Raw genomic sequence first — 27,993 nt, 5'->3', positions numbered from 1 at the left:
TGAAATGATATGTATAAGAACTATACATACCAGAGTTTAGACAGGTCCATTTCCATCAAAGCACACACTTTTATGGAGAAAGCACCAGCTGCCAGTGAACAACGTAGACTGGAGCTGCAGGTGATTGATTTAAGTATTGGTGAGGATTGACATTTGATACAGTAGGTTGGTTACATCCATATTAGGCGACCCACTCACCCACTCACAGCGGTGTACAGATGACTCCACCTTTTTTTCCAGCTCCATCAAAAAGGGGGTTGCGTCGAGAGGAAGAGGAAGCAGAGCTGACTTCTCACACACACAGCCTCCCGCTTTCGACAGTTTCCGCTGGTTCATTTCAAGTGAGTACTCCCTAGCGTTGTTTTGTACAGTTAAACAGTCAGAAATACGCTAAATTAACGAGTTTTCAGACGTTTCAGGTGTGTTCATTTTTGTTGGGGTCGCGCGCGCTGCCCATTTCCGTAGCCTAATATTCACGTTATTTAAATTGGGGTTGCTTTTATTTGTTCTTTCTTTATAATTTGAATAGTTTAAACGTTGACTAAGTGCATTTTTTGCTGCAAAATAAGAAAAGTGTTTTTATTATTGAATTAAAGTTGAGCGCGAGTCACCTCTGACCTCGTGTCTGGTGGTGCGTTCAAATGCGCATCCCCTGTGGTTGGAGATTAAACTTGCACATCAGAGGAGCTCAGTTATTTTGGCTGTTGGCGGTATCCTCCTGTGTCTGCCCGCTCCTCATCATCTGCACCTGTGCTGCGGACAAAGAGCCGGTGTTGTCCCTACTGGTTTCTCCACCGACTGGTTTCCGTTTGTTGTGTTTCTCTAACAGCAGCTGTGCTCAGATTTAAAAAACAGTATTAAGTCAGTTTGATATTCAACATTCATTTTCTATTCAGAATATGAATGTTGAAACTATTATGCATGTAAACTATTCCATTAAATTATATCAAACCCCTTGTGCAGCATAAAGACTAATATCCCTCATTTACCACAAGGCTTGTTTTCTAATAATATATTTTTTTGTGAACTTATATCTTTTACGCTTCCTTATCTTTTGACCTGGAGATGTCAAACCACTTGTGCAACGTGAAGGTTAATATTCCTCACGTATCACAAGGCTTGTTTTTGAATAATATATGTTTTATGATACATGAGGAATATTAGTCTTTATGTCGCACAAGTGGTTTGACATAATTCAATAAAATGGTTTACATGCCGGATAGTTTTTTATTCTTAATATCAAATGAATGTTGAATATCAAACTGACTTAATGCTGGCGATTCACCACACGTTCACAAACCTCTTACTGACGATTTTTAATCTTGACTGTGGCAGATATGATTGTAGAGGTGTGCGCTACATTACTGCCACCTTTTTTTAAAAAAAAGAAAAGTTTCAGAAAATGTAATGTTTGAAAGATCACCTCCAGCCGGATTTGATCTCGCACAATAACTTCAGAAACATCTGCTCTACACTTCGAGCCACTGTAGCTCACGCTGATCTCTGCCAGTCACGTATTAATCAACCACCTCAGCATCCTGGTAACAGTTTGTTTTGGGTTGATCTAAAACGACTGGTTACCTTGCTCTCATCTTAGAAAATAACCAAACACATTTATCAAGGTGTTCTCCCCTATAATGACCACTGCATCACAGCTCCAAACGACTCTACACATTATAGACCATCTAATAATCTACTTTTAACATAAGATTCAAGATTCAAGAAGCTTTATTTATCCCGAGGGAAATTATTGTGCAACAGTTTCGATACAAAGGCGGAAAAGGATCAGAGTAACAATAAGCATAAACATAAATCAAATCAAAATAAAGCTAACATCAGATAAATCAAGCAATGAACCAAGTGTGACAGAGTGCAACAGACGTCGTTGTTAAGCGTAGGTATATACAATATACAACAATACGCAGCGTGCAGTTTAGCAGCAGATTGAAATAAAATAAGTACAAACTAGATAAGTGAGAAGGAGCAAGAACATTTTATGAATTTTATGAATCGTAACACACGGAGACGCCCACTCTGACCGCAGTAGGCTATTTTCTAACACTACTGGTCAATACTGTGTTATTTAGAGATTTACTCCAAATGAACCAAGCACAGTGTTTGATTCTAGGCCAAAGCATGTTCTGAAATCACACTAAATTACAGCAAAGTAGAAGGTTATTTAAGTTCTTTAAGTTTCCTGAACATGATGTGTGTCTCGCTGACCTCCTGAACCCAAGGCGACCCCTTGTGGACGTAATGAAAATGGACCTACTTATAACACGTAACAATACATGCATTTTAAGTGACGCACACTCCAACTTCCAAAAATCGCAATGTTTAAAAGTATCTCTTTTTCATAATGCGTAGAGTCGTATGGAGCTGTAATGCGACCTGTGAAGTTTATGTTAGAGAAACACAACATATGGAGATGTGGAGAAACCCGTAGAGCTATAACAACGGGTCTCTCTGCACATATTTGATTGTAACTCTCATACATCTTCATGTAAGTGATGGAGAAAGCATTGATGCGCACATACATGTTTAACAGGCAGGTCCTGAATCATAGCACTTAAAGTTTCACCTGAGTCGATCAGACGTGAAGCTTAACTGCTGGCCAAATGTTATAACGTTAACTGTAACGGTTCACTTTGAGCCAGAGTGGACTCGGGTACATTCATGGGTGTTACGCCTTGTTTTGAGCTCTTTGTAGCTCCAGGTTGTGACCCATGCATTATCAGAGAGACCACTCTGAAAATGAGTTCAGGTTAATTTTCCCCAGGCACATTTTTTACGGTGGATGGGGGTTATTTTTAGTATTCTTTGGTAGCCCAGTATTCATGCATTTACTGTATTTGTGCAACGCCTGCACACTTTCTCCAGGCCACAAAAGTTTAATGATGACAACATTTACTAGGCTACAATTAATGTGGTTAGCATGTGTCACAGGTGATGTAACTATGTCATACCATTAAGGATACTTCTTATTATCCATACATCTAGGTTTAGATTGAAGGATTGTGTGCCAGGAAAAACACATTTGACTTATTTGAGCAGCTGAAGCAGTTGAACTTTCACTCGAGTGATTCAGAATACATGCGTAAATATTAAAGGAGGTGTAGTCGACATTCAGAGCATTAATACAGCAGCAAATATTTGCTATGTAAAGATAAAGTGAGGGCGTCCTGAGCAGAGAATGAAGTCAGGCTCCCTCTGTGTGTGTTTCGATAGCCTGTCTGGCTGCACATGCATGTTAGTACATGTGGAAAAAATGTCATATTTTAGGTATTAGGGAACAGCCTGCGAGAGCCGTGTGGAGGCAATCCCAGTCCACTTTTTTCAGGGTTTCGTGTACAGCTCATTTCAACATGATTGTATAAAGATAATGTTCTTTGTGATTTCTTAGTTTATATTTTCCCCCACCTCAATTGCAGGATGCAAGAGTATTAGTCATGTCAAACTCTTGTTTAAGGCTTAAATGGTAGGTTTTTTTACTGCACAAGTACTTGTGCACATGGTAACAACATCATTTTCAATCCATCAGTATTGCACATCAAGAACAATTTACAAAATTTGAGGTCTATGTTTTTATAAAACAAACATGTGTATCTTGAAAGTCTTGTCCTGTATGGCCCTCGTCGAGGCTTTTCTTCTCACAGGATGAGCTCTTTAAGGTAGATAATGGATCACTAACTCTGTGTATACATGTAAACATTGGCCGTAACTAACTGCCGTGGGATGAAGACAAACGCCTCAAGGTCAACAAGCCCAGGTATACTTACTGCTGTAAATGTCAACACAACAGCAGCACTGTGACCGTTAATGCTCCAGCATTGCATGTTGTTATCACTTCATCAACTCTCAATTTCAACACCTCGCTCAAGGGCTCGTCTTAAGGATGTTAGATTTAATCTATAAAGCAAATGTGCTGCAACTAATTATTTTCATTGTAGATTAATCTGTTGTTTATTTTGTTGATTAATTGTTACGGTAAAATGGTGACAATGTTGGTTATTGTTTCCCAAAGTCCAACTTGACGCCCTCTTGGATAAGAGACCTTGGTCGGATGATCTGAGTGGACTAGAGGTGGTACAGGGTTTAGGGGTTAGAGATGTATGAAGACCATGTATGTGATTATTTTCATTTAAAATCTGTTTTATGGGGAGCCAAAGAAGGGATGCAAGGATTGGTGTGACACGAGATCTGCAGTCAGATTTAGTTTGACAAGTTTCAGCCAGTGGAAATAACATGGACTCTCTTTATACCAGAGTTTTCTCAGGACAACTTTTGCAGGCTGAGCTGGGTGTGTTCATGCAGCAGTCCTATAGTCCGCACAGTCTGCTACAGTCATCTCCTGTTGGTCAATGAGCAGCTGTAGTAAAGTGTCGTGTTTGGTTGTGAATATTTGGTGTAGGAAACATGCATGACTAACATGAATCCACTACCAGTCTGGTATTAAAGGGATCCTTGTCACTTCTCAATGACCCGTTCACTAAAGCACACAGTGAGATCTAGTGTCATTGATCAGTGACAGTTTCACACCCCGGGCTGTTTGAAAAATGTTTGAAGCTCAAGATGGTAAACCGTCACTCTTTACTTTAGATCTAAGTGGTGTCAGTTAACTCGGCCAACGTTAGCGTTGTACGTTGAGTAATCATGTAAATAAGTCAGTCTGTGCGACCAATTTGAATGGTAATTTAACTTTGCTAAATGTCAGGTAAGGTAACACATCAAACTTTAAAGCCCTTAAGGCAAAGGTTTTGTATGCAATTAAGGATACTAATGTATTTTACAGCTAAGCTTTGTGAAGTGTGTGAGACTGTTTTTAAACAGTACAAATCTTGTCGAGCATTTGCACTACAGCCTGACCTTCGGTGTGAATTTTGAACTGTTTGTTTTTTTTTTTTTTAGTGGCTGTAACGGTTACAGTTTGTCCAAGGACTATGATCCACAAATTTAAATGCATATCAAATCAAAGGAATCATCAAATTTGAAAACCAGAAAAGTGATACTTTGGTGGTGGTTATGCACCAATTAATTTCAATACTAGGGCTTAATAACTTAGTAAATAGCTGTGGTTTGTAGTTGGCTAAACAGTGCAAGGTTAAGAACTGAAGTGAGTGCGTGCAGTCAGTGTAAGCACTGGCCTTGTTATGTCCTTTAATGGCCTCGGAGATGACAGCGGCTGTGTTTTGACCAGCATGCCTGGAAAGGTGGAAACAAGTTTACTCTGTTTTTTTACTATTATCACTGACGGCTTTTTTGTTGTTGTGGGTTTTTCTGTTTGTTTTTCACGACCTGGGACTACTACTGCCTGTTGTGTTATGTTTTAATATCTGCTTGCTTGTCTGAACGGCCATGAAGAGATTTCACAGAAAGTGCACGTGTTGTGTGAAACAGCTGCATCATCATTTTATGGAAAATTAGACCGAAGGTTAGATTTATAAAAAAAAAAAAAAAGTCACTACAGATTTTAAGAAGAGAACCATTCAGAAGAGCTGGCTTAACTGCTTGTTTACTCGATCGTATCTCAGTCATATCAGCAAATTCCAGTTGTATATTTATTACAGCAGGCGTTAAAAACGTGCATTATGTTGTTTTGAGACTATCAAGTGGAAGTTCCTGTCATAGTAACATCTCAGGTATTTTTGACACACATGGAGAGTGTCATTCCACTCATGGTTAAGTCTTGCGTAATCCTAACAAGTCTGTCATGTCTGGTGTAAACTTAACCCAAATAACAAGTCTGGAGTCGTTTGAGTGTTTTCAAGTGATGGCTTGTTCTTGAACTGGATCCTCTGAGGAAAATCCTGGGCATTTTTTTCCTTTGTGCTTATGGGTTTGGTTGGAAATCACCTTTGGATTACCTGGCAAGATGCTTTACACAGGCCTCAAGTCTTGTTCATTGGTTCCTTACAACTTGGATGTTTTTTTTTCATAGGTGTGGCCACTGTTGAAATCATTATTAAACATTGGACTAGCCAAGTTCATTGCTGAGATATCTACAGCTATAAAAAATATGATCATACAGTTTTTGTTTTTTTTAAGCAGAATTAGGAGATTATTACGGAGAAAGCCAAAGGTGAGCAGTAAAATGAATACCCTGTCGTAAACTTCCATCACAGTTTACAAAGCCCATTCCTGGTTCAACTTTGACCTACAGTGCTTTCCACGGCGGTGTGCACACAGTTCTCCCGTGTGATGAGGGATCACTGTAGACCCTACTGGTGCACTTGCAGTACTTACTTACCTCTCAAATAGTTTTAGAAAATCTGGCAGAGCTTTGACTACTAAAGTTTCTTGTCCTGTTTGATTTTATTGTGGCGGTGTCTCCGTGTTCTCAGATCTCACTGTTCCTAAAATACAATTTTATAACTGAAGTTATCAATACACCAAAAAATTACCCTTTTGCATTGTGCAATTAATGCTACTTTTAAAAAACTGACTCAATTCTTACATATAAAGTAACAGATCCTAAAACTAATTACTTGCAACACCATACCCAAGCAGGTGCAACTTCTTTTGCTCATAACATGCTAGTATTGCATGTCCCTCTTTAGGCCTCATTGTGTGAACACAGACGTGAAGACTGCGATCATGCAAATTCACTTTCACCTGAGCTCCCTTTACCTGCAGAGCTGCAGTTGTTTCTCCACAATCTGCATCAGCTTGAGCTCATTCATAAGGACGCGATAACACCATTGTTGTCCGTGAAAAGTTTCAGAAATCTGAGCCGTTGAGACCTGCAGAGGGGACAGAGAGGGAGGGGCTTGAACAGAATGAGACCAGTGTTCACCGGCCGGCCTTAAGTGCTTGCAGGTAGGGGTGATACTTTTCCCCCACCCTCCTTCTGACACGCACGCACACACGCACAGACACCCTCAGGCAACACAATGAAAGGAAGATAGTGTAAACAATGTCAGTGTCCAGACAGGTTCAGCAACATTCCTGTGCTGGGGGGTCAACAGTTACTACGACTTAAGCCTTTTAGTTGTTAAAGTTTTCTTGTTTTTGTCTATAAATGTGTTTTTTAAAAATGGATGTATTGCGTTCAATTTGTACATCATTAAATCCCCGGTATTCATTTTTATCATACCACAAATCTGCCATGCTTGGCTGGTAATCGTTGGGCACAATCAGTTCTTGAGGGTTATGTACAGTCACTTTGCACACGACATTTTAAACTAATGCCACCAGCTTGTGAATTCTTATATTCAGATGCAGCAGAAGCCATGGTTGTAGAACAATATTTAAGTTGAGTAATCATTTAAATAAGTCAGTCAGTGAGAGCTATTATATGGTAACTTAACTTTGCTTTGAAGTTTGATGTTACCTTATCTGACATTAAGCACTCAAGGCAAATGTTATGTGTGCAATGAAGGATACTCATGTCTAGTGTGAGACAGTGTTTTTATACAGATTAAATCAGTCAATCAGTTCTCGAGGGTTATGTACAGTCACTTTGCACACAACATTTAAACTATTCGTTTTGATGATGCAACCAACAACGCCACCGGCTCGTTAATTCTTATATTCAGATGCAGCAAAAGACAAGGTTGTAGAACAATTACTGCCCAGAGAGTTAGCCGTAGATGGAAGCTATTGAAGGGTCCTAATTTTGGTGAAGACGAAGTTACTGGTGATTTTTCTTTCAAATCCAGTGTTGTGTAAACACAGTTAAATATGTGCATGTGTATCATTGACCTCAATAGGGCTTCAATCCAAACCTGGATTTTTAAGGCCGATTTATAAATTGTCTTTTCTTTTTTTGTCTCCCACAAACATAACTTATTTTGGTAGGATCTTTCATACAGTAACTGTTCAATAGATTTAAAACAGATGTGATGATAATAAGTTGTTACAGCTGTAAAATAGCCCCCGCAAAGATGACCGTCACAGCTAGGGCCCGACAGATTTCAGCCGATTACCAATACTGCAGCTGATATATAGTGAATTTTTGAGCTGGAATGAAAATAGACCTTTTCTGTGTAGATTGTTCAAATATGACTCTGCAGAGGTACTCAGAGGGCTGCTTTCTGAAACTAATAACCATATTAAAGAAAATGTACCATTATACATTATTTATACAGTGCATTGCATTCAGATCAAATGACACCATTTCTAAATCACCCAAGTTGTGCTTGAGTTGATTTAGAAATGGTGTCATATGATCTGTAAAAACGAGTTTTCATATCATTGCCCATCGGACCACATATACGCTGACCACTATATCGGTCTGACTCTCGTGACAGCTGATATAAATTGTGAAACTGAAAAAATAACTTCTTAAATATAACTTAAATGAGCTCTACTGGGGGAAAAAAGTGGGCTGCGATTGCCTCCACATGGCTCTCTTAGACACAGAAGTTTCTTCACGGCCACTTGCACCAACATGCACGTGCAGCGGGAGTGGCCATCAAAACAAACAACAGACAACTCCAATTACAACAAGCACCGACAGAGAGCCACTCTGCCGTCCTCTGTTCAGGACAGCATTGCTCTAATGGACAAATATTTGTCTGCTGCTATATTAATGTTCTGAACGTTAAGTACAGCTCCTTCTTTTAAATAACGTAGATGACTGAAAACACAAAGTATTAAGTTTGAATACTTTATTTATATACTATAATATTGAAAATGTGTGACACATTGCAATTTATTTGTCTGCCAACATAAACCTATACTTTAAATCTACTGTATAAGCCAGTGATATCTTCCACCCCCTGTAGACCCGCATCAGACCAGTTTGTATTTTATGTCCCACTTTGACACTAATTTGAAGTAAATGCTAAAAAGAAATCTCCTCATTGCTCATAGCATAATGTCGCAGAAGTTATCCTTGTATATATCTTTTTTCATCCTTAGCAAATATGTCATAGGGCATAGCTACATAGAGCTGAGCCTGTTTAGAACTAGTTTTGTTTATATATATTTATTTTTTTTACAGCTTCCTTCCTTTTACCTCTTTCCTTTTGGCTGACAAAGCAGCATAACAAGTTTGTTTAAGATTAAGTTGTATAACCCATCTAGAATGACGCCAGCTTTGTGTTGTTTCTTCTGGATACAGCTCTTTTTGATCTCTGCTGTTGTCTTTAAGGCACAGTTCTAGCATAGACATATTTGGACTCAGAAGAACCCAAGGTGGGGCCTAGGAAGTGCACAGTGACTGATGCTGTTTTTGCTTTCTCTCAGGTGTGTTTCTCATCCAGCTTGGCTGGAATGTGTGTTATTGCTTTTGCTTGACACGAGTATTCTCTTAGCTCGTTGTATCTGTTTTAACTTGGCATTCACTCGGGTATTATTGGATAAATCACTGAAGGATCCCTTGACTATATGCTCTGGCTTTTTCAGAGCTGAATTGTTTCTTGCTCATCCTTGAACGCGACATTGAAAGTTATTCCCATTGCAGTTATACAACATTGCATAGCTTGACCTGAGATTTGTACCTTGTCAGCAAAGTCAAAGTCCTCGCACCAGTGTGTGAAATGCTGGTGGACATTCTGTGAGAGACTTGTGCTCACTGCTGTTCCTTAGGCTCTGTTATATAATTTGTTCTGTTTAGGCCTGTTTTATTGTTTATATTCTATCACCATTTAAATATTTTGAATATGTAATTTGTGTTGCATGAGAGGGCTACAACTAAATTTTGTTGCGTAATCCCATATTGTATAATTAAGAATAATAAATCCTTGTTTGTCAGCATGTGGATATTTTTGAAAAATTTAAGAAAGTTCACCTGCTAATACTTACGGATCAAAACTGAATTACTTTGTTACTGTCGTTTTTTTGATAAGAAATTGAAATCACTGATTTTGAAGACAAACCAACCTTTAACAAAGCTGCAGATGGAGTTGTCACATTTCGAATGCATACAACTCTCACGCCCCTCCCCCTCTACCACCGAGCTCCTCCGCTCACGTCAGTGCGCGTGCACCAAATTTCTGTGAACGCGCCCTTGTCTTCTCTCATCAATAAACTACATGGAGGTAGGCTGGCTAACTTACTCATAGATGACAATTGCTAATGGCATTTAGGGTATGCCTAGCTTGAGGCGTGTGCCTGTGATATTGTAACATGCGGGGGGATGAGGGGCACGAACTGTGCCTGAGAGTCAGCTCTGCGCTGAGTGGACGGGATGACTCGGGCGCTGTGGATTTTTGCAAAACAAACAGGCTCTTTTATTTTCTAAAACCGGATGATTTATGTTGTTCTATCGGAGCATAGTGTCGGCTTCAGTGAATATGATCAAACAAATGTTGCGGACTGCACCTTTTAATGTACCAGTCGGCAAGATTCCCTGAAACCGCTTCTATGCTCCAATAGACCAACATAAATCAGCCGGTTTTAGAAAAACGTGACTGTTGTTTGTTTTGCAAAAATCCATCGCTCCCAGTTCGTGTGGTCCACCCAGTGCAGGACTGTGTGAGTGCTGACTGTCAATCACAGTTCATGCAAACACCACAGACCCCCCCCCCCACCCCCACCCCTCCGTAAAATGGTCAGTAGCTTCTAGTGCTAACGCTGAAATAAGTAATGAATCCATAGGGTAGCTATTAATCTCATCGTAAACCAGCAGACCTCTGTGTACTCCATCCCGTTGATCGATGCTGAAGAGACGCCGCATTCACAGAAATCTGGACTACAAGCATGATAGGGGGGTGCTTGGTGGAAGTTGGGGAGGGGCGTGAGAGTTGTAAACATTCAAAATTTTGCTAAGTCACGTCGATCTGCCAGACTTGCCGACTGCAGCTTTAATTCATAAGTTCAGGGTTAAAAAGATTGAGAGAAATGTGAACTTGGACAAACTAAGACATTAGACAAATGCATTAAACATTCATAAGGGGGCTCGTAAGTTACTCTGTGTAATTCATCGTCCACTTGAATGGATGACTTGTGTTTTCTGTCACTACAGATTTGTAGTTGTGAGCATGTACACTCATCTGTCTGAACAAGCCTTTTCGCCTTTACCATTAGTGTCATTACTAATTGTGCACAATACACTTTAGGTTTGACTTTAACATACTTAATGCCAAATAGTCGTAACTGTTACATAACTCTGGTTGCTGTGTGTAACTTTGGGTTTGTTTTGGTTTGATGGAGCCTGTTTCAGTCACACTGGCGTAGTATATAATTATTCCATTTCAGTCAACTGCGTCAGCAGTTTCTACGTTTGTAAACCACCTTAAATGTCATTGCTTATTTATTGTGGTGGAGAGGAGTGTTGGTTGCACGGGACGAGATACTATCATGCTTGAAATGACGGTGACGAGCAGAGAACGTTTATCTATTTTGCTGTCAGGTGTGTTTCGGTATTTGAAGGAGGGGTTAGAATACTCTGGCGTGCAGTCACTCCTGCTCCCATCACCCCCCCCCCCCACCCCCCCCCCCCAGACTGAGTGATGAATTCAGTCAGACAATCAGATACAGTGCAGCACCGATGATAGCATTTACAGTGATCATCCATGCAACACTTTAGATATCTGATTTAAAGTTCAAGTTCATCAGACAATATGCTTTTAATAGCAGTTACAGACTTCTAGGCTTCTTATTGCTGCATTTTACTTAGAAGCCTCCCAAAACTGAATTTTGAGGATGATCTGGATTTGTAAGGCTATTTCATTTCTGTATTTTTATTCTGCAGGGGTGAATGCTGCCTCATAGATGGATTACAAATGTGTGATTTGATCTTAAATGTTTCAGACGTATGTGTTTTATCACCACATTGACGGCTAGTTATGCTTGCAAATCTAAAGTTATTATAAATGAGACAGGAGGGTTTCCAATCCTCCCTTCAGTGGCCATTTACCAGCTGCTAAAGTACTAAAATCATCCATAAGCAGAAAATTTGACTAGGATTTACAATGTTTCGCTCCCAATGAATCGACTGGGTGTGGCAGTGAGATCGGAGTAAGTGATATCCTATCGAGTGAGACTTCACCTCCTTACACAACATGGCAAGAGGAATTTTAAGCATTATTGTATGAGTCATGTCTTCACTCTGCCGCAGTTGTTTTGATCTGCCATTAGCCTTTCTATCCAACCCTGTGCAAACATCACATTGATGACATTTCCCAACTCCGATGTATTAGATTATTCTCTGGTAGGCTATCACAAGTTGCACTTTCTTGGAGCTGCCAGAAAAAAAATATAAAGTTTGCTTTAATTGGTGATTATATGTAGCGAGCATGTCGTGGGTCTGTGCCAGATAATAAGCAGACGAACAACATTTTAGCAATGATAGTGATTGTCTCCCAACAGAAAGAGAGCGAGAGAGGCATGGAGGCTAGTTTTTCTTTATGGGTGTTGGCCGGGTAAAGAGAGAAACAATGGCCCCCTTCATGATAACAGAGTCTCCTCTGATTTCTCGCCCACTGCCTGTGAATAATATTATCAGCCCACCCCTGAGGGGAAACTTCCAGGGCGACTCCAAAGTTGCATGTGCTTTTCTACATGTGTGTTTCAATGGGTGGAGAGGGCGTGATATGGCGAGTAAAAAGGGGGTGGGAATTTATTTAATTCAGGTCGGCAGTCACAAAGTAGAAAGTTGTGAGGGTTTAAATAGGGGTCATCTCACTATCACCCCAGTTGTACTCTATCTTGGCGCTCGCTTGTAAGCAGTGCTATCTCTCTCTCGCTCTCTCTTCCTCCCCCCCCTCTCTCTCTCTCTCTCTCTCGCTCTTTCTCTCTCTCTCTCAGCCTCCTTCCCTCCCTTTCCTTCTGTGAGCTAGTTATTCATCCACTGTGTGAGTTGGGGAGGGTGGGGATTCGGAAGACTGCTGTACCAGTCACACTTTGTCAGTTTACTTTCTCATTCCCTTACCACATCTGCTCTCTCTCTCTCTCTCTCTCCCTCTCTCTCTATCTATCTCTTTCTCTCTGTGTTTTTCTTTTTGCTGCTGCCGTCCCAGCTTGCCTGCCTTCCTGCCCGCCCTTATAGTGTACGGAGAGGCTTTGCTGCCCTACGAAAGAGGAATCCACCTTGGCTTTTGATGATTTAAGGGGGGAAATTCTAGTCCCTACAAGGTAAGTTGCATAACGATATATACATATATGAGGTGAACTAACTTGTGTGAAGTCTGCCCAAGTGTTGAGCAGCTCAGGGTTGTTGTTTTTTTTTATCGGGGAAGGTTTCCATTCTTTTGGTGTTTGAGGATCTCAGGCTGTTCTGTTTAAAAGATCCTTTTGATAACGGACACTTATCTGTGTGTTTTGACTAACGGGTTCCTGTCCGCTCCTGAATTCCTTTTTTTTTTTTTTTGGTTCATCATTAACTCCAACCTCGTGAGTGTGAGCTCCCTTTTTCCATCCCTATGATTCATTGACATGGCTTGCATAGGAAATGTTCCCCCTCCCTTTCCACTGTTTCATGTCTTCTCTGTAGATGTAAACCAGCGACCTCGTAGTCAAAGTTGCCTACTGTTGAATAAGTGGTTGTGTTGTGGTGTGGTATGGTGTGTTAAAACAACGTTCTTTTTACTTTAGCCACAAGAATGGATTGATGTAGCTAAGGGTTGTAGATCATGAACATTTCTGCTGAGAGAGGACAGACGTTGCCTAAGGTTAGACAAGGCAGTTTTTATTTACAACACATTTCATACAAAGAGGTCTGTTCAAGGTGCTGGTCAGGGTGGTGCTTAAGTGGTCATGTTTCTGCAGCTAAATTGCTTCACTCGGTCATGGGAATAATACAGAAGACCCCTCTCACGGTGATGAGGAAATTCCTGTCCTTGTGAAATTACTGCTAATATATAGCTAAACAACAATGACCGTTGAACAGTAAAATGCTGAGCCAACACACAACCCTTTAATTGGCGGAGATTGTAAACCGTTAAGTGGTGTCTTTTATGATGGAGTTCACAGGAAAGGGTACAGAAGCCTCAGAGCAGTGAGGTTCACCAACTGTTGCTAGTTGTTCTTGTAAAATGGTCTTTGTCACTTGATGGTAAGTTGTATGGTTTCACTAAGCTGGAATGGAAGGGGCTTCATTTTCACACTTCAACCCATCTTCACCTGGGGTTTAGGTCAGAAATATTGTTTCCTTTTTTCTTCTTAGTGTTCAAGATCGTTAGAATATCCCCCTGACTCAGTTTAATTATTGGAAAATATTCTTTAAAAAAAAATATCACTCAAGCGAGTCACATGTTGCATGTTCACACAGTAGTTTGAACATGACAACTGGGAGATTTTCCGATTTTTGAGCAAATATAACACATTCTGTCGTAGGATTTCTGAATAATCAGGGTTCCCACGCATCCTGGAAAACACTTGACCAGTCATAGACATGGAAGATGCACACAAAAGAGCTATCATCGGCTATCACTATCATTTGAAAGGGCTAAGTTTTGTTCAGGATCATAATTCAAATGTCCTGGGAAATGATCTCTAGAAAAGAGTGGGAACCCTGATAACACTGTTAAACGCACTGTTCAAGTATCTGCAACATAATTTGATTGAATTCAGAAAAGTGAGTCAAACTTAATCTCACATAAACAAACCTACACTAAACTCTCAGAGTAATGCATTACCAACATAATTGAGGGAGAATTTTGGCTCAAATTTAAGCCATGTGACGTGGTCAAACTGCCACCTCATAATTCACTGTGTTAAAATACTCGAGACATTTACCGATTTTTAAATGACCAGACGGTCATCTGCTTAACTGTTCAGCATTTTTCCTCAGAACAAGACAGACGATACACAACAGACATGATGGTACTCTTGTTGAAATGTGAGGCGCCTGACCAAATGCCTCACCGTCGGTTCAAAAACAGCCACAGCGTTTTATGTAAGAGTTTTCTGAAATGTCATGTACAGTATCTGATCTGTTCCACAACACTATCCTTTACACTTTCGGTGATAACGCAGAGGCATGCAAGAAGACAAAACCCACGTCAAAGGTTTTCACCATATTGACGGAGGGGAGTGTCAACGGTTACAAACTGGTCAGAATGACCCGGAAGCTCAACGTGAAGATCGACCAGAAAGATGCTCTGCTATGGTGTTGACATTGCCTTGTGGGGATTAAGAAAAACCACTGAAGTGAACAAGCTGCAGGGGGTTTCTACACAAGGAAGAGGAATGACCAGTTTGTGAGAGATAATCTGTATACACTGTAGATATGTGCTGTTCACAATCCGTTTTAACTTTGACTCGATGAATGCACAAAATAGCAGATCAAGGGCTATTATGGTTTGATATTAACTATGCGTCACTGTGGCGTTTTTAACATTATTGATTCGGTGTATGTTAGTCTCTAAACATGTAGGATTATGCGTTTCATATTCATTGCCTTGAAGCTGCAGACTGAAGTAGTCTTAAACAAATATGCACTAGCGCAAATTACATTTCCTGTTTATTAAAGACAGCATTTTTAAAATGAATGCTGACAGCGAGCTAATATCCTTAAATTTAGATCCAGCTAATTTTTTGGTAAAATGCATAGCTGCAGTTTACACTTCAAATGCCTCGACACTGTATCTCTTCATGCTGTTGACGTGAGCAGCACCCCTGTGCTCCCTGCCCTTCATTCCACATCATCTAATGATTAGCTGTTAATTATATTGGCTCAAGGCAGGCTGTTCTTTAGGCCTTGGGCAGTGAAAACTTTCAGCATTTCAGATTGTACAACAATGGGAGGTGTGAGGAGGCCGCACCCTGCATGTCCACTACTTTGTCAATACACTTTACAGTTGACATTTGATACGATAAGCATTTGCCAACAGTCAGGTTGTCGGGATATCAGAATTTTACACTTCGATACGAGTATAAAAAAACAATACTCAATACCATGGCAAAAATGTCCTCGGCACACAAAATATCCTTGTTTTTATATATGAACAGCCTGCACGCATAGCTGGTACATGCTGGAAACCATAGCAATATTCATGTCTGTACATATTAGTAGATGAACTGAACTTGTTCCAATCCAATAAATACGGTTGCTACATAACAAAAAGCAACACTTTTTGGTTTTAAGGAACTTGTATTTCATTCTTAGGGTTTTGCAGTTTGTGTTTTTAGTTCAGTCATCAAGAACGTTTCCCTTTTTGCTCTCAACTGGGCTAATTTGAGGAGGGCAACTGCTACGCATAGACAGCCAGTAGAGTGACAAAACTGTGGGATAAGGGATGCCCTCCCAGTTTTCCGTAGCACCTCCTCTCTGATATCAGGCCATGTCTCATGAGTGGTTGTAGCCAAGCATCCTGGTATTTACGTTGGGAGTGTTTGTTTGAGAGATGAGCTGCTCTGCCTCAGTAATCTCATTTCAGTCCAGCTGAATCCGTAAACGTCTCAAAATGCCCCTGCTTTAAGGCATTAAGTGGGTGTGGTTCACTAAGAAGAGCAAAGCAATGAATGTAGATGTCATTTTTTTTGTAATGCATTTGTTATTACTGCTAAATGTTTCTCATGTCCCTGGAAATGTCACTGTTTAAGAAAAGTAAACCACTTTTATATCCATAAGGTTCCAAACAGATGGGGAAGGATAAAGGTACATTTTAGCATCCAAAAAGACTGACTGACTCATACGGATGTGCATCAGTGAGATGTGCATCATTTTTTATTTTGACATTAAAGAAAAAGCCACAGTATTGTTTTCAGAGTGATATTTCGCTCTTAGAACTGTCACAAGGGTGGTGAAAGGATTGCTGCTGTGTTTGGCTTTGACCAGATAAAAGTAACTCTGTGCTGGTTGGGATTTCCTTTGCAGATAAATTGGCTCACAATAAGACAAGACAGCAAGCATGCTTCAAGGGATTCAGGAGATTGGCTCACATGCCATGGATATCTACGACTACCTCTTGTCGGGACTTGGTAGGTGATTTAACCAACTAAATACAAAACACAACTCTATATTTTTGTTGTCTAATGTATTTTTTTTTCTCTAGATTCCCGACTGAAGGAATATCCACTTATGCAGAATCCTATTCCAATGTCCGCCATATTGCTGTCTTACCTATTCTTTGTACTGTACCTTGGACCTCGCATGATGGCCAACCGCAAGCCCTTCCAGCTAAAGGAAGCCATGATAGTGTATAACTTCTCGCTAGTGGCACTGTCGATATTCATTGTCTACGAAGTAAGACACTATTACTTTAAGTCCAACATTTTAAAGACGTGTGATTAATGTACTTTCTACACATTTAAACCTTTCATATAGTGTCATACAGCTCTACAAACCAAGTAAAAATAAAAATTCTGTTCTTTAGTTCCTGATGTCTGGTTGGGCCACAACGTATACCTGGCGATGTGACGCAGTTGATATGTCTGAAAGTCCTCAAGCACTTCGAGTGAGTCCCCTAACTACTCAGTCATATACAGTTCTTAATTAATATGAAGTGAAATGATGATTTTACCAAGTCTTTATTCTCCTCACCAGATGGTCCGAGTGGCCTGGTGGTTCTGGTTCTCCAAGATTATTGAGCTCATCGACACAGTAAGTTCAGTCTTTAACTTGAGCACCTTGGAGTGCAGTTTTGTCACCGTAGCTCAGCTTTAACTTATCACGATCCTCTTTCGGTCAGATCTTCTTTGTGTTGAGGAAAAAGCACGGCCAGGTCACCTTCCTACACATCTTTCACCACTCCTTCATGCCCTGGACCTGGTGGTGGGGAGTCGGCTATGCTCCTGGTGAGAACAAGTTAACTGAAATATATATTGGTCAGAGTTGGAAAATGATCATTTGAGGAGCAATAGAGTCAATCTACAAAACAATCTTGTACATGTTGACCTGTACAATCAGCAACGATGTCCTCCCTTTGGTTTCCGCTCTTGTCTTGTTAAAGAACGCCTGCGCAGGCTACCTGTAAAGTACTGAGTTCTGTTTAGTCACAAGAAAATGATTAACTAAGAGTCTCTGACCTTGCAAGAATAATCAAGAATGTAGAGGTTTCACTCCGAGGTTCTTCGACTACACTGGCCTGAGTCGGCCTAATGCTGTTGGTGATTGTTACCGCAGGTGGAATGGGATCTTTCCATGCCATGGTGAATTCTTCCGTCCACATCATCATGTACTTCTACTACGGCCTTTCTGCTTCTGGACCACGCTTCCAGAAGTTTTTGTGGTGGAAGAAATACATGACTGCCATTCAGCTGGTACGGACACCCTATACTTTTCCGTGTTAGTCATTAATTTTTAATTTTAATTTAGCTACTTGAAAGCCTCAGGGATCCGCTCCAGGACAGCATGAAACTAATTTGGTTATGTGGCATGTTGTGTGTTTTTTTTTTAAATGGCAAGTTAATGTCTCTGCTCCAGAAGGCACCAAGATGAATTCCTCTACATATATATATATATATATATATATATATAGTAAGTGCTTGACTTCCTGATTTCCTCCCAACAGACCCAGTTTGTGCTGGTATCTCTCCACGCTACCCAATATTACTTCATGGACAGCTGTGACTACCAGTTCCCCATGATCCTCCACCTCATCTGGATGTACGGAACCTTTTTCTTCGTGCTCTTCTCCAACTTCTGGATCCAGGCTTACGTAAAGGGTAAGCGGTTGCCAATACAGGAAGCGAAGCAGTCTCAGAACGGCAAGGCCGTCTACACCAACGGCAAACACCACGAGAACGGCATCAACCACGGAGCCAGCAACGGCTCTGCTCGCCACGAGAACGGCAGCTCTCATGTGAGCAAGATGAAGAAGGCTTAGGATCTCTGGAAGGAAACGCCCAAGAAGTACGACCCAGTGAACCTGTTAAAACTAGGATGGATTCCAAAGTTAGTTTTGGCTGTGTTTCTTTTCTCTGTTTTCAGTTTTAATGCAACACATAGGGAAATGACGTGTCAATGATTTCCACAGTTGGGGTCCCACATTTGGTTGGTTGGTTTGTTTGTTATTATTTCTTTTTTGGGGAAACAATTTATGGAACAAAATGTATGAAGGGAAGATGATTTCACAATTGTATCTTCACGGATGTTGCAACAACCTCCTAGTTCAGTATCACACTGGTGGCCTTTCACTACTTATCTGACCTCCGCATTGTCCGACCCCCTGTGGACAGATGACTGTACAGTTTCTATCAAACTTGAAAATACTTTTTGTAAATAGTTTTACAACAAACAAAAAAAATAACTAATTGTATTGGTATGCTTTTAGACTTTCTAAATTTAGTTATATTGTGTATTTATAATTAAATGCCAATAAATCCAATTTTAAATTATCGTATACGTTTTGTCCGTCAGTATTTTGCAGAATAGGTAATTACTGAATGTGTTGAAAAGGTTTTCGGTTATAGGCTTTGGGGGAAGACGCGGACATTGTGCTTTGTTGCATCAAAAGTATTTGCGTTGCTAGCTTGAGCCGCTTGTCTTGACCATTTCAAGTATGTGGAGGAAGTAGGAGGTAAACAAGAGCTCCATTCTGCTTTGTTTGAATCCAACATAAGAGGCAGAGAGAAAGCATCCAGCAGACCGGATCTACACCCACTCGACTCAGCCATCAGCTGGTTCATCAGGGTCAGAAACGCAGACATATTAGCACTCTGAGATAAAGTGCTCTTTACATCCATTCAGTCTGCAAATGGATGCAAGCTGACATAAACCACTGATCCAGAATGCTTTGTTTTACAGACGGTGGCAGCTTTTCCTTTACTGCAACATGTCACAACTGAAAATGTAACCCTCTTGTAAAGTTTATGAAACCGATCTTGTGGGCAGGAAGTTATTATATTTGACCGTTTTATATATTTGAAAGGGTTTTCGAACATCCGTCTCATGTTTGTAAATAAGGCAGGCTAAACATTTGCAACACCTTCGAATACTATCCCATATTTAACAGCACTGCAGACCTCAATAACAAACAGTTAACTTTACACCTCTCTGATGGTGCCATCAAAACAGAGCAATTATAAAAGCATTTGCATTGGATTGTATTCTTCTAATTTTTTGAATTTGTTTTTTTTTTTTAACATTAACATGGATCCATCCTGTTGATCGCAAAGATATATCCACATATTCACGAAACCAAAAAACAAACCATTTCATTTACACAACATTGATAATGAAGCTTACTGGCCTTTCGGTTGCCAGATACAGTTAAGCTTAAGGATTCACTGTGCCTTCAATGTGTATGTTTAACATTAAAACATGTCAATTGTTATTTTAATATTGTATGCACAATTAAAAGCTATGTTTATAGGCTGTGGACTGCCCTACATGCTATTGCTGGTCCAGATTAACTAAATTGTATACAATATTTGTAGTAGGGGGTCCCTGCTCCGTCTCTCTTTCAGCTAAGGGGTCTAGAAACGTTGAAGACCTGCTCTAGAGGGTCCTGGATGAACAGGCGGCAACTCGGGTCATTGTTGCAAGTTTAATTCCAGGCCAACATTACATTCCAAGAGCAATCATTTAAAATACATCCAGTATGAAAACATTCTTCAGGCATTCATTCAGTGTGCATCAAATTCTACAGATCTACTTCATACTGTTCCTCGAGTCATTCGCTTTTTCGCTTTGCTTTAAGGTCGTGGGGCTGAATCCAGCTCCCGCTTTTTTAAAGGTATTCTCCATATTGGAATTTGTATTGAAGATCGTGATATCAAGCTATGAAGTTGCTACTAGTGTACAGTGATCTGATGGTCCATCCTAGGTTTCATGCGTACCCAGATTGTCTGCTGCAGGGCAGGGTGAGATCAGAAAACCACTAAGAGTCAGACCACTTCTCTCTAATCGTGAGTGGATGAGATGGATGCAGTCCTTGTGTGGTCTGGTTCGCCCTTTGGATGCTTTTATTGCCCTAAAACAGATGGCAGCCCTGATGAGAAGTGCCAGAGACAGAGTTGTGGTCGGGGTTAAAAAGCTGAAATAGTTGGTGGGGGTGAGGGGATGTGCGCTCTAAGTGATGTTCTCCAGGATGTAAAAGATGAGCTCCATCACGTAAGGCTCGTCGCCCCTCTTGCGCCCCCTGCTGTGTATGACGGGGATCAACACGCTGTCCAGGGCGTTTAAGTACTGAGCTGGGAGGGGCTGCCCATTGCTCCCGGCCACAAATCCCACCTGAAAGTACAAAGCAAACCACTAATTAGCCTCAACACAGTCACAGGAGGAGCTTGTGTTATAAACACGTTGATGTTACTCTCAAATTACTAGCAGAGTACCACCTAATCATTGTGTTTATTCCTCTTGATTTTTATATTTTGCTATTCATATTGTCAATCATTGTGAGTTGCTAAAATGTGTTTCGTTGTCTTAAAACAGTGATGGAGATCTATCTACCTATTCTGTAGCATATAATCTAAATGTATTGCTTATAATTAGAATTGATAAACAATAGAAACAATATTTATTATTTTAAAATGACTAATTTAATTTAATTTCAAGATGCTTGGGTTTCATTTTATGCCTTTGCTGATCATTCTACCCAAAACATTTCCATAGACTTACATAAACACATACACCTAAAAGAATAAAAAAATGAATGCACTGCAGGATACAAATACACTATACTCTTCACATAATGTAATGTATCGACAAACGTGTTCTTAGGAAACTTATTTACATTATTTATGGATTAAACGTATCTCTGGTTGTGTCTGTCTGCCGCACTATATTTTTTATATTAAAGTCAATATAATTAATTAACAGTTTTATACATTTAAATGTGATTTAAAGGTAGCGTCACCTCACCAAATCAAAGCCAGAGAGCAAAGTTCTTGTTTTGAGATTTCTGCAAATGTTTCAGTCTGTTTCCAAAAGAACATACATATATGTGTATATACATATATATATATATATATATATGTATATATAAAACAAGGTTTTTTCTATGGCAGAGCAGATGTCACATTTCTGTCTTGGCTCTGGCAGCAGTGGCCTTTTCATGATGCAACCTTCTTATAGAAGGTCAGTAACAATATGTTGCTGTGACTCAGCTCACAGACTCCAAACATCCTTTCTGACCTCTTGAGAGTCAAAAGCGACACGCAGCCCTAGTTTGGCCATCCCGTCCTCCTTCAGCAGTTTGAGGTGTGGACACAGTGCCAAGCAAAACGCGCGGGCGATCCGTTCCGTTAACCGGTCGTGTTCAGCAGAGTCACTCGCTCCACCTTTGGGATGATCCCCCCTCTGCAAGAAGAACACCTGCACAGCACATACATAGAAATGTGAAGGGAGGAGACAGATTCAGGCGGTGTGCTGATATTTTAAGCACTTCATCATTTGTACTTCTGTCCAGCGGATGATCTTCCCGTTTTCTTTGTATTCTGACTTCTGAAACATCTTCGTACTGCAGATGGACTCCATGGATTTCCCATCGATGGGGCTAATAACTCTGGAGGACACAGACACACCAGTAATATACGACCAGAAATTAAAATGCAGTTGGTGTGGAGTTATATTGTTCTCTTGGAGCATGTGAACATCAAACAGGTGGACGCACTCACCCCTTATTCACAGTGCATTTCTCCTCCACCCACTGTACACAAACAAGCTCCTGGCTGTCAGATTGGTCAAGCCGTCCGCAGGTGACAGTGTAGTCTTTCATCTCCCGTAGTGACCTGCGGAGCTCCGCCATAGTTTCCACGGTGATCTGCACCATCAGCCCATCTGGGGAGAGGGGTAAGCGATACAGGAGAAACACACAAACAGACACGCACTTACACACATACACTCACATGCATCGACATAAACACACGCCTTGACAAACAGTCTGTTAAAATGTACACAGACACACACATACAAAGATCAACACTTTCTGAATAAACCAGTTTTTAAGCAGGGCGTGTTGACATGCACTATTAAAAAAAATAATGTAAACAATGAATTCCCTGCAGGGCAGGAAAAAGTCAAGGTGAACCTGCCTCCCCCTGTGAGCGGACATCCTACCTTCGACGATGCTGGATTTGGCAAGATATCCTGCAGATGCTTTCAGAGCACTACTGAATATAAAAAAGCATGATCCAGTTACTGCAAAGAAAGAAAACATAATTAGAGACACTGTGGCATCAATCCTGTTATAGTCTGTCTTTATAATGCGGTCATGTAGTGCCATCTAGTGTTACATAAAGGAAGGTGAACTTCTTCAGTCCAGTGAGCCACTTGTTTCTCTTTAATTTCCCTTTGGGCTGTTTCACTTAAATACTATTAAATCATCTTTTATCTATATTATATATAACTGCTCCTTCCAATACAATGCTTGTGCAGATCTGAGTGTGCTGCACTGCTCCAACAGTTACAAATCTGCTCAAAGATGGTAGGTCAACCACTTCAGAAAGTGTTTGAATCATCCCACCATAAAAACATACCAAGGATGGCCAACAACATCTTCTGACCCCAACCACGTTCTGAACAGCGAGTACAATTTGTCCTCATAAAACCGGAGCTATAGGGTTCCAGTGGGGTCAGTCCCCGAACTAAAAATGCAGCTTAATCCCAGGTCAAATGCACGCCGATGGGCCTTAAATGTTGTCTTCTGATATTGTAATGTTATGTTGAGTGTATGTACTTTTGGGTCCTATCTTAATGTCTTAATGCTTGTCTTCTGTCTTCTCTTTTGTCCCATCTGTGATGCTGTAAATGAGGCTGCTGCGACGCGAAACAAATCTCAGACTTGTTTTATATTACTTTATTCCATGACAATAAAGTAATATATCTCCTTCTTTCCAGAATTTACTAATTCAAACAAGTAGAGACGTTTCCTTTAACGACAGATAAATAACCTTATCAGTCAATCAGGGCGCCCACCTTGCTGCGATTCACAATTCTGATTGCAATGAATGTCCTCCACTACTACTTGATTATGTAACAATAAGTCCAGACAGATATCCTGATGGCTCTCACAGTATCCTCGCTCACCTTTGCGTGGTTGATTGTGGATGCTGATTGCTTGGGTCTGGTACTGGCCGTCGTCACCTTGCACACAGATGAGGTGGGAGTCTGCTGTCTCATTGAAGCACGCCCCAATGGCCAGAACGTGTTCATTTGACTTATTCAAAGCCTTCATTAACTAATGAGACACAAAGGGGTAGAGAGGGAAGGATGACGATTGCACAAAATGCATTACAAACATTTTAATAACTCTATGAGGCATTTAAAGGCTTAGTCGTACCTCATTATACCCAGTAGTTGGTATCTTTACGCAGGTCCTCTGAGCCTCCAGATCCACAGTGAGCCCCGGCACCATCGGTAGGCTGTAGCGGTAATTCCTAAAGTCCTGGAGCAGGTTGGGAAGAACAGGTCAACATCAGTTATGGGAAGTTTGGAAAAAGTTACAACATCAAACTTAGCTGTTGCAGGTGAGAAATGTTTTTTCTCTCAAACTAGACATGGTGAAATAGCATTTAGCTGTTATGCTGCGCACAACTGGAACAAACTACCAGCAGATCTGAAATCAGCCCCAACTGTGAGCTCTTTTTAATAACTTTGAACATTATCTATTTTCTTTTCTTTTAATTTTTTTTTTTTATTCTTCTTTGCTCCTGCTTTTTATTTTTATGAGGTTTTTAAAAAAAGTTTTGTCTTTATGTAAAGCACATTGAGTTGCCTTGGTATGAAATGCGCTATATAAATCAAAACCTTGCTTTATATAGCGCCTTGCCTTTATAACAACACCAAACAGAAGTTGTTACTCACCACTAACAGTCTCATTATGGTGTGGCCTATTTCCCCAAACAAGGGCTTGCGGAAGCGCACGCTGTACAGAGGACACGGGTAAACTGGAACAAGAAAGAAAGCGGGTAACTGAAGAGGAAACCTGTATCATTATAGATACAGCATTTCATTTCAGGCTCTGGCTTGCTTACATCTGTATTCGGCCCCCAATCGCAGCATGAGACGCAAGGGAAAGGCTTTGGCCCAGGTCACTTCTGCTCTGTGGACCAGCAGGCCAAAGAGGTAGGGCTGGTTTGGCAGAGGTAGACCTTGAAGGGACTGGAGAGTGGAGCGGATGTACAGGAACCCTGCATGCTCCTCACTGCCAAGGAAACTACTGCCGAACAAGGACAGCGACAGGTGTTTCACAACCTTTCCTGCAGAAATACAGAGGAAAGAAACCTGGCAATTAAAGCGGGAAAACCCTTCTAGGGAGATGACAGGTGGTGCATGGTAGGCAGTTTTTAGATTGGGTGGAATCAAAAAGTGGGGCAAAATTCACATCATCAAAAAGTTGAAAATTACTGTACGTAAGCATCCTATTGTGTGTGGCTCTGACCTGTGAGTGTGTCCCTGTACAGCTGGATAAAGTGGCTGAAAATGTCTTTGGGGAAGCTTTTCTCTTCAGGCAGGCACTGCAGCAGCACCACCACCTCCACCTGGCCCACAGCATGCATCCCCTTTGTTGTCACGCACCAGCACTTCCTGTTAACATCTGTCACACAAGGCACAACCTCAGAGGTCTACAAGGAAGTTATTTTTTTTGCATTGGTAATAATAATTATTAGTTATTTGTAGCATCATAGCAGCCTTATTTGATTGGGTACAATATGTTGCTTTTTTTCTTGCATGGAAAGAAACGTACAGTTGACCAGCTTAACCATAGCAAGTAGGTTGGCATTGAGGACAAACACCAGGGGCTTGGGCCTGCCACTCTCCAACTCCTGGATAAGCAGCGTCTCAGAGGGCTGCTCCTCCACAGTGTAATCTGAGGGGGGAGATAGTAACACTAATGTTAGACTCAGAAAAAATCTTTTATACACCGTTAGCCAATAATAGAGCTAACTTCATGACTTCAAGATTCATGTTTGAAAATGAACTTGTAAGTATTAATAACCGCTGTCAAAGCCTAATTAAGATGCCAGGACAGGTAGCTTTAATAAATGATATTATCTTTAAATTCCCAAGAGGGGACTCACATTATCATTCACAGTGGCAGCACTATAAGGAGTAGCCATGACTTTTAAATAGGAATAATCAACATAATTACACACATCCTTCAGAACAGACAAGCTTAATAGTGTTCATTAAAGTTATCCAGCATTACGCTTCAGTTTGCTTTCTTTTGTCATCGCTACATTTTCAACTCCTCAACATCACAGACCAAACTTTCATCTCGCCTCGTGCTGCCTGATTTGCATGGAACTCCCTTCTGTTTGTGTCTCTCCATTTATCTGTGCACCGTGCACACTGTGCAAGACACTGGGATACCAGCGACATGGGCACAGCACATTTCAAGTGCAGGAAAATACCAGCATGCACATCTTGCCCTCAGTGTTGATTAAAGCTGTGTTACCTCCTTTGACTCCTGTTGAGGTGAGGATGGGTGGCAGGCCATCCAGGGGGATTAGGTTGGAAGAACTGCTCACTAAAGATGTGGTGCCCCAGCCATAAGGACCACATGCCTCCTACAGGAAGAGGGAGATTGAGGAGTGAGCCCACTCTTTTGTCTTTTTTTTTTTGGACACTTTTTTAGTTTTAGGCGATCCTACATTGATATTCGTTCCATGTGGCCCCGAGGCTCTCCTGATCGGTGGTGAACCCGCAGGACTTCTAACCGTCCCGCCCAGCGCTCGTCTCATCAGCGGTGAGAAGCCTCTGACTGGTGTGGTCGGAGCAGACTCTGACTGCTTATTGGAGTGGATGTCATCTGCAAACCACACCCTCCTTTTCCCCCTTGGAGGTGTCCCTAAGGAGAAGATGAAAGAATTGCTTCGGCAAATTGTCTTTTAAAGACAGCAAACTTTAAAAAAGAAAAAAATGTAAAAATCTGTGCTCACTTTTGAGAAGGGTTGAATGACAGGAAACGCAAACCCGTCCCTCCTTGCCATCCAGATGTGTGAGTCTGAGCTTCAGATTGGAGCAAAGTGCACAAAACACCTGACGATGCACACATGCACATGCAAACACACACACACACACACACACACACATATACAATTCACATGTCAGATGCAAGTCACCAAGTTACTTGAGAACATCGACTTATTATTTTAAATGCTGCACAACTTAAAAACATTTTTCCTCACCTTCCCGCAAGCACGGCAGTGATGCCTCCTCTTAGTAAATGTAAACTTGACCCCACACTTCATGCAGACCTGCGCCTGAGCATCAGGGACCCACACTGGCGCTACCTCCCCGAGGACAGTGCCTCGATCCTTGGACAGAATACCAACAGGACTCAGCTGGGACTCATTGTCAGGATCCAGAGGGGAGGCTGCACAGTTCCCAATCGCTCCCTCCCCACTGGCTGCCTGGGCCTGGCTGCTGTTCGTCTCATCTCCTCCATTAGATCTGACCATCTTGAACTGGCTCTGGAGCTCCTTGGGCCCCCTGCCGTGTGTCTCATGTGAGGGTGCTGCTGTTGCCTCTAAGCTGCTGCACTGCTCTTGCTGTTCCAGCCTGCTCTCCTCCACCTCCTTCTCCTCAACCACAGAGTCCTCCTTTGATGGGAGAGCCTCTGGCTTCTTCTTCTTCTCCTCCGTTGCCTCTTCCTCCGGCCACGCAGCCTCGGCAGGGCTTAGCACCACGGCGCTGGAAGTCTCCCCGAAACAACTCTCACCCCATGTGGAGATGGTGGTCACAGTGCAGCTGCCTTCCTCCAGCTGGGAGGGTGAATCAGTTTTGGCAGGAGGTTCAGATGGTTTCTGCTCACATGGCCCAAAGCTGCTTCTGACTGATACGTCTGAGGAGGTCTTAGACGGAGTCTCTGGTCTGATTTGGCCACAACCCAGTCCTGGTTTGGACACATCCCCATCTTTGAGCACCAGCAGGCAGGGTCTGTTCAGCCAGTGGTGCTTGGTGTCCTGAAGAGACGGATTGTCTCCTTCATCTGTTTTTGACGGGAACATGATGAAATTGTGAACACTTGATGTTTCTATTCTGTCAAGCATACACGCATTTACTTAGGGCACTTTTGGGGACATTACATTGACTTACATTCATTTCCTTGAGACCTACCCTAACTGTAACCATAACGACTACTTGCCTTACTTTAATCTACCACTGACCCCAAAATCAACGTTTCGCCTATTGGGGACACAGCCAATGGACAAGCCCTCCCCAATTATCTTGTCTTTAGTCTGAATTTTTCCCCAGGGTTAAGTTAGACACACACA

The 27,993-nt window shown here is 41.3% G+C and overlaps 2 protein-coding genes across 5 annotated transcripts; one reads left to right on the top strand and one right to left on the bottom strand.

Annotated features, from left to right (window-relative positions):
• The first annotated feature begins 272 nt into the window (after positions 1-272).
• Positions 273-19,173, top strand: elovl1b (ELOVL fatty acid elongase 1b). 4 transcript variants are annotated; one of them, XM_083911417.1, is made up of 9 exons: positions 277-341; positions 12,906-13,020; positions 16,706-16,809; positions 16,884-17,074; positions 17,205-17,285; positions 17,375-17,431; positions 17,520-17,625; positions 17,954-18,090; positions 18,342-19,173. In XM_083911417.1, exons 3-9 carry the CDS (start codon positions 16,740-16,742, stop codon positions 18,654-18,656), a joined length of 957 nt encoding a protein of 318 aa, XP_083767543.1. In that variant the 5' UTR covers positions 277-341; positions 12,906-13,020; positions 16,706-16,739; the 3' UTR covers positions 18,657-19,173. The 4 variants fall into 4 exon arrangements, with proteins under 4 accessions (XP_083767545.1, XP_083767543.1, XP_083767542.1 ...); XM_083911419.1 differs by lacking the exon at positions 12,906-13,020 and having other exon boundaries at positions 273-341; XM_083911416.1 differs by lacking the exon at positions 277-341 and having other exon boundaries at positions 11,653-13,020.
• A 1,669-nt stretch (positions 19,174-20,842) lies between these two features.
• On the bottom strand, positions 20,843-27,726 carry zfyve9b (zinc finger, FYVE domain containing 9b; the record flags this gene model as incomplete). The annotated part of the gene is made up of 15 exons (XM_083910957.1): positions 20,843-21,004; positions 21,908-22,087; positions 22,172-22,277; positions 22,390-22,552; positions 22,832-22,912; positions 23,801-23,951; positions 24,054-24,158; positions 24,578-24,660; positions 24,748-24,972; positions 25,155-25,310; positions 25,461-25,583; positions 26,172-26,283; positions 26,368-26,564; positions 26,656-26,755; positions 26,905-27,726. 15 exons carry the CDS (start codon positions 27,724-27,726, stop codon positions 20,843-20,845), a joined length of 2,766 nt encoding a protein of 921 aa, XP_083767083.1.
• Positions 27,727-27,993: the final 267 nt, after the last annotated feature.

This window comes from Echiichthys vipera (assembly GCF_963691815.1).
Source record: "Echiichthys vipera genome assembly, chromosome: 3".
In the NCBI taxonomy this organism is placed as follows: Eukaryota; Metazoa; Chordata; class Actinopteri; order Perciformes; family Trachinidae; genus Echiichthys; species Echiichthys vipera.
The sequence above is the reverse complement of the archived record's forward strand: the minus strand, read 5'-3'. Positions and strand labels throughout refer to the sequence as shown.

What these genes read in the sequence shown, in the direction of transcription:
- elovl1b (XM_083911419.1), top strand. Translation starts at nt 16,740, where the DNA reads ATGCTTCAAGGGATTCAGGAGATTGGCTCACATGCCATGGATATCTAC. An exon ending in CGATATTCATTGTCTACGAA is followed by an intron (nt 17,075 to 17,204) that starts GTAAGACACTAT and finishes TCTGTTCTTTAG; the next exon opens with TTCCTGATGTCTGGTTGGGC. An exon ending in GGGAGTCGGCTATGCTCCTG is followed by an intron (nt 17,626 to 17,953) that starts GTGAGAACAAGT and finishes TTGTTACCGCAG; the next exon opens with GTGGAATGGGATCTTTCCAT.